This window comes from Pavona decussata, unplaced genomic scaffold (genome assembly GCF_977016875.1).
Source record: "Pavona decussata unplaced genomic scaffold, jaPavDecu1.1 SCAFFOLD_260, whole genome shotgun sequence".
NCBI classification, from domain to species: domain Eukaryota; kingdom Metazoa; phylum Cnidaria; class Anthozoa; order Scleractinia; family Agariciidae; genus Pavona; species Pavona decussata.
Window position 1 is genome coordinate 1,964,507 of NW_028145663.1, and position 6,578 is coordinate 1,971,084.

The following is a 6,578-nucleotide window of genomic DNA, read 5'->3' on the forward strand; positions in this document are numbered from 1 at the left end:
TTCAGCATTTTTTGTTGAAAAAAATCAGAGTCAGTAGATGTGAGTCTTTACAATCGAAATCATGAATAAAAATAGGGTGAATACAATAATTTATTATATAAACTCTACATGATATATACAATTCAGTGTGATTACACAAGTTTAAAATGACATCTGTTTATAAACGAGTTTTTGTATCTTTCAGTTCTTTCAGAACAGTTTAATGTACATTACATTCTTTTAACACTCAGACAAAATAAAGGTTCTGTTTCAACTAAAATGTTTGTACCTAGTAAGTATTAAAATTAAAATAAAATAAACTGATCCATCTGTATACACAGTCAATGCTCACCTTGCAGACACCACGCTATTACGGATACCAAGATAATACAGACAGCAGCTAAATCCTCAGCAAAAGTAAATTACAGAGTGACGTTTGACTGAAATAAATTACCGCTATTATGGACTCTCCCTACTGAGGACACTAACTCGCAGTTCCAAGGGTGTCTGCAATAAAGGGAGTTGACTGTTCATGTTACTTAGACGATCACAGCTGACAGGATAAAACAGGAACCAAGAATATTCATCATCTGTCATTTAACTAGTAAAACTGCTGTTTTGGATTTGTACTGAGGCCAACCTTATTCTAATCAGACATGCCATGCTCTTTTCAGGACATAAAAGGCAGTACTATTATTTTGCTTTAGATAAACTGCAGCTGTGATTCACCACAAGTCCATTGATACATTTAAATAGACTTCCATAAAGCCCTTTTAAACGAACTGACAAACACACTGTTAAAATGTCAGTCAACATTATATGTTACGCTGTAGACATTTCAGACTACTCTGTCAGCTTCTTACTTCTGCTCTCTGTTTAATCATCTGAAACATAGGATGATTCACTTGATGACATACTGTCTTCTGAATCACTGTGGTGTGCTTGAAGTTCAGCAATCTTTTTTCTACTCTTTATTTGGGCTTGCTTCCTGGGACTCTTCCTGGTGAACAAAAAAATAACCAAATGATCCTGATCTTAATAATTATTTAGAATATGTAACCATGTTTCAGCAGATACTGCTGTGGCACATAGAGGATATTACATGACTGTGTGGAGATACAAAATTTCTCTTCAAGTGTTGAAAAATATTTAACAAGTGAGCGCAGTGAATGAGGGAAATATTTTTCAACACGAGAAAAGAAATTTCGTATCTCCAAGCGGCCATGTAATGTTCTGTATATTACATAAACAGCAATGAAATACCAAATCAGTGCAAAAGGCGCAATTTATTATGTAACCATAGCAGCGGTGATCTTTTCACGCGTGAAGATAAATGTTATTTTCACATGTGAAGATATCATGTTTTTGCACGAAAGCTCACCTGGTATTTCATTGGTGTTTATATAATAAAATAATATTATTATTACACCAGTCCTCGAGATCTCTACTGTTCCAGATGGAGGAAAATTCTTGGGGTAGGGGCAAAGGTAAATGAACAGAACAGCAAGAGGAAGAATATCATTCCCTGACCCAGTGATTTTCATAAAGGCAGACAAAACAATCAGTTTTAGCATTTTTCCTAGAAAAAAGGGAAGAACTTGGCAATGAAAAAATTGATCCACTTTTTCCAGTTGCAAACCATTTCTACCACTGACAATACCTTGCAAACCTAACACAGCCAATAATGGGCAATGGGTATATAGAAAGCCATATTTTTTTGGCAAAATTCATCCCTGTACTAACAACATTGTGTATCTTAGGTTTGAAGTTTTAAGAACTTTTCTATGCATTTTTATGAACATTTTTAGGGATTTCATACGCTAAGAATGACAAGTAAATGCACTAGTCACCATCTGTTTCAGTACGTTGGATTACATTACCTTATGCGCCAGGTGATATCCTCATTCCCAGACGACTCATAAGTACTGCTGTCGATATCAGGAGAACTGTCTGACAGTTCACTCGTTGGTACAGGTGAATCACTTGCCCTGTCTGACGATGATGATGACGATGATGATGACAAACTGTAACTAGACGCCACACCAGATTCTTTTTCCGACAAGTTGTCAGCTTCATCAGAAGATTGTGCTACTTGTTTTTTCTTGTAGACTAACTTTTTCAATGTAACTCTAGGGAGAAAAAAGGCTCAATGTTTTAATTATTTGTAATATACTAAATTACTTTATTTCCACAACTTATGTCTGCTAAAATTTAATGACTTAAATATTATTTTACAAAATTGACCTTCTGACAGTAAATGAAAACCTATTAAGAATGTGATGTATCAGCTTCCAACTGCCAGATTTTTAAACTACATGTAACCATTTTTATTGATCAAGCGAATAAGGACAAGGTAAAGTTGACTTCTTTTTTTTTTTTTTGATCCCTTTGCATTGTAGCTATACGTGACTGAAGCAACTTCCTCTAATAAAAAAGATCTTGCTACAAATTAATGAAAAAATGAAACTTTTTCCATTTTTCTGTTCAGGAGTGGGGTTAAATTTAGTCTCCTTCGCAGCCGTTATTAGGGTCGTCACGCAACGCTCCTCCAAGTGGGGAGGAGCGTTCCGTGACGACCCTAATAATGGCTGCGAAGGAGACTAGGTTAAATTGGGCAAGATTTTGGTATGCAGCCCCATACATTAATATACATTAATATATTATTACGTTTTAAAATATTATTTTGTATACATTTTCTGACACCATATCTAAATACCTGAGTTACGAAGTTAAGCTTTGTTTTCTGCGCGTACTGTATGGAATGTGAATGTTCCGGTATGTTTCCCTTGTGTGAAGTTATTTGCACAGTGTTATGTAAGTCCATGTTTAATAAGCATTCGTCCTTTGGGTCTGTGAACGCCACCGTACACAGAACTTATTCGGATCATGCGCCAGATCGAGCTAGAGCAAAGAACCGTCACTTTCCTCGGACGCAGCAGTGGATCCAGCAATCAGTGAAGCGATTAAGCCTACTGTTGCTGCGGCAATCCAAGAGGGTGACATGACTGGCTTTTCATTGTCAAATAGCTTGACTACATCTTTCTTATGTACAAGTTCACAGCCAAACTTAAAATGAAACACCATTCTTTATTTTTAAACACCATGCTGTAGAGTGTTACAGCATTCTCATGCAAGAGATATTTAGGCTAAATATTGATTATAAAAATAGTGATAATAATCAACGAGCACCTTAGTTCTTTCTTTACAGTGGGTGCTTGATCTTTTGTCTTGGTGTTATTCACGGTGTTCTTCACTGCAGTTCTTGTTTTCTATGAAAAGGAGAAAGTTTAAAGCTTCTTATGATATGTATGTGAATCTCGTGGTACTCCTTGGCCCCATATCAAATATTGAGTTGGTTCTCTGACACTCAACAACAAAGACGAAAAAAGAGATAAGATTAGATAAGGTCTGAACCTTTGTTGCAGTTCGTTCTTCTTCGCTTTCGTCTTCGCTGTTTATTCGACGTATTCGCTTTCGTGGGCTCCTGCGCTTCTTTCCATCCAACTCCATTTTTGACAGATCTTCGTCGTCGCTTTCGTCTAAGACAGAGGAAGTAACCTCAGTTGACTGTGTCAAGCTTTCATCCGTTGTTGTTTCCGAAATGTCCGGATAAGTGGTTTTTATTTGAGAACGAGTTCTAACGCGTTGACTGATTACGGACGCCATTTTGAAATGCCCAAATGACAGAAACCACTTAGTGGGGAGAGGTTAGGTAATTAAGGAACTGCCCAGTGAACCGAAAGCCGGCGATCAATTAACAAGAGACTTAATTTAGCAATAGGTTATTCTTATATCTGAAATTATCAAAATGTTTGTAAGAAGCTGAACAAGACAATGTGCCAAGAAATTTTCACACCTGTAAAACATTACCACCTCTGACTATCTCCCTCCCCACCCCACACGAAAAACTCAAACCTTACAAACACCGACCGCTGACCAATCCTGCAAATGTTGAGAGCTGTCACTGCGCTGTTCGGTTGTAGAATTGGAAAATGTTTTTCTCGTGCATTTATTTTTCCGTATCGATCAGGTATTATCCCAGCGCTTACACGTAGTTGTAAGTTACAGAAATCAGTCGTTGTTAGCCTCAGCACTAAAGGAAGAGGAATGCCCAAGAAGGACAAAGCAAGCGTACCTCGAAGTGATCAGCAACGCGCAGATTTACAAACGCAAGAAGAGAACGAGGGGATTTCATCAGTGATTTCAGCGACCAAAAATGGCCAGATCTGCGTAAAAATACAGGCGAAACCCGGAGCGAAGCAGAGCAATGTTACAGGTGAAAGATGCTTCGGAACGAGGGTGTTACTCTAAACAAATTAAGGGAGGGGTGGGTGGTGAGCGTGATAAAAAATTAACCTGATACATATAATTAGTGGAGTGTTGTGGAGAGTAGCGTTAAACATTTCAGGTCAAGTAGATCAGAAGCATGCGGTATATGATATCATTAGCTATGATTGACAGTGCAGTAAAGCTTCCAAGTATTAGTCTCCAATCGGCTCCACATTCTTATTTTATCAAGAGAACTCAGTAGGAGGGGCACTCCCATGTTCTAATTTTCACAGTAACCATTTTTACACAATAAATCACCCACACAGTCCCCACCCACACCACCCCTCTGGGAATTCAAGTTAAACTTCATACTTTTCCTTTTAATTAGAAGTTTTGGTTTATCAGCCTCCCTTCTCCCCCTCCCCCTCCCTACCCTCCCCCCCCCCCCACCCACACACACAAACACACACAGGGTCTTCATTAATTTTTGTGGTGAAGGGTTCGTAATGGTGAATAGAGTGACAGGCACCACTCAATAATTTGTCGTTCTAAATGGGTGGTAAATGGGTGCCAGTAACTGGGTCCCAGCTTCTTATAAAACCCTTGGATAAGGTAGTTTGACCCCAGTAAAGAGATTGACTACTGATGTTTCGAGTGTTAGCCCTTTGTTAGAGTGAATCAACTTGAATCACTCTTCACAGTGTATCTGAGCCTCTTTGTGGTGGCCAAATTACCTTACGAGCTCCCAGCACACTGATAACATATTTATTGAAAGCGAATTAAAACCGTAATATCAAACAATCATTGATTTTTTCGTAAATAATATCACTGAGTTTCCAGTTTGTTCCAATATGCAGATATATCTGCAGATGGTGTTGGTGTCCAGATTGGAGCTCCAGCAAGAGAAGGTGAGGCCAATGAGGAACTGTTGCAGTACTTATCAGAGATACTCGGCGTGCGGAAGAGAAGCATCTCCTTGGATAAAGGATCCAAGTCAAGACAGAAGGTGGTAATGATTGATTCAGCAGAGATTACAGTGGAACAAGTCAGAAAAAAACTTTCACAAGAAGCATCACAGGATTAGAGAAAAGTGCAATTCCTGCTTTAAGACATATGGCACTGAACGAGAATGATGCTACTGAAGCAGGAGGGGGAAGCACTTGTGTAGCAAGTCAAGAGAGAAGCTTTAAGTGTGGCGTCACAGTGGATATAGTTTTTGGCCTGAATAACAAAATTAAAAACTGTTGCAGATAGCAATAAAATACATGAATGTATACTCAGGTTCATATGGTAGTTTGAGCTGCATGTACTAGTTTTTTTTTTTTCCTTTTGTCTTGAATGTACAATTAAGAAGTTCAAACATAGTATAGTTTGGAGTAAACTGTGTGGGACTGGTTTAAGAAAAGATGACAAATGAAGGGTGTACAGCCGTACATGTAGTCAGTTCTTTCAGCTATGACATGCTTAGTTTCTATCGATACAAGAACCACTTTCACAGAAGAATAGAAGTGTCAAGATTAATCAGCTGTAAGGCTTGCGTCTACACGACTGCAAAGCAAAGATTTGAAAAGTCACAAAAATTGCTGAAACGCCATACGTCATGCCATTTTCATTGACCAATCAGATCGGAGAGCGTGAACGATTTTACCAGATGTTTTCTCCAAAGAGAAACTGCTGGATGCAAGATTAGCCCCAGGGGGGGGGGGGGGGGTACACCCGAAAATTTTCGATAGGCGTGTGCCACGAAGGTTCTCGGACCCTGACCCTATTTAAGGGTAAAGGAAGGGAAAACGGATACCCTTTTTAAGGACCGAACCCGAAAAATGACACCCTATTTAAGGGACTCCAACAACGGCTAATGTGCACGGATAAACACAAATCTCTATGAAAATCGCTTTTCTAATACTTCAGCGGACACTTCAGCTTTAAAAAGCCATTTCTTTTTTGCAAAACGTGGCGCTTTCAAGCTTCAATTTAACTGGCAATTTAGGTACCCTATCTAAGGACTAATCCAGGAATGCGTTGATAAATGAGGAAAAAATGATACCCTATTTTAGGACAGAGAACCTCAAAAACCATACCCTATCTTGCGGCACGTACCTATATAGCCCATATATGCGAGTAAACCCCCCCCCCCCCCGCCTCCCGGGGATTAGCCATACCACTAGCCAGGTTCAATTGCAACATGTCACAGATCTCACTAGACAGACCACCCAAGGTCACTAGGTTCAAATCATAATGCCAGCTATGGTGTTGATGAAGTAAGGCCTGATTGCAAGGTTGATGGACATTGACTTAAACAGAACGATCATGAAAACAAAACAAAATGA

General features: G+C 39.0%; 2 protein-coding genes across 2 annotated transcripts; one reads left to right on the forward strand and one right to left on the reverse strand.

Moving 5' to 3' along the window:
• Positions 1 to 72: 72 nt before the first annotated feature.
• On the reverse strand, positions 73 to 3,660 carry LOC146456258 (uncharacterized). The gene is made up of 4 exons (XM_085093340.1): positions 3,394 to 3,660; positions 3,169 to 3,248; positions 1,860 to 2,108; positions 73 to 979 (listed from the first exon to the last, which is right to left on the reverse strand). The coding sequence occupies exons 1-4, from the start codon at positions 3,643 to 3,645 to the stop codon at positions 856 to 858; spliced, it is 705 nt and encodes a 234-aa protein (XP_084949466.1). The 5' UTR covers positions 3,646 to 3,660; the 3' UTR covers positions 73 to 855.
• A 267-nt stretch (positions 3,661 to 3,927) lies between these two features.
• On the forward strand, positions 3,928 to 5,634 carry LOC146456259 (UPF0235 protein C15orf40 homolog). Its single transcript, XM_085093341.1, has 2 exons — positions 3,928 to 4,255; positions 5,106 to 5,634. Exons 1-2 carry the CDS (start codon positions 3,928 to 3,930, stop codon positions 5,330 to 5,332), a joined length of 555 nt encoding a protein of 184 aa, XP_084949467.1. The 3' UTR covers positions 5,333 to 5,634.
• Positions 5,635 to 6,578: the final 944 nt, after the last annotated feature.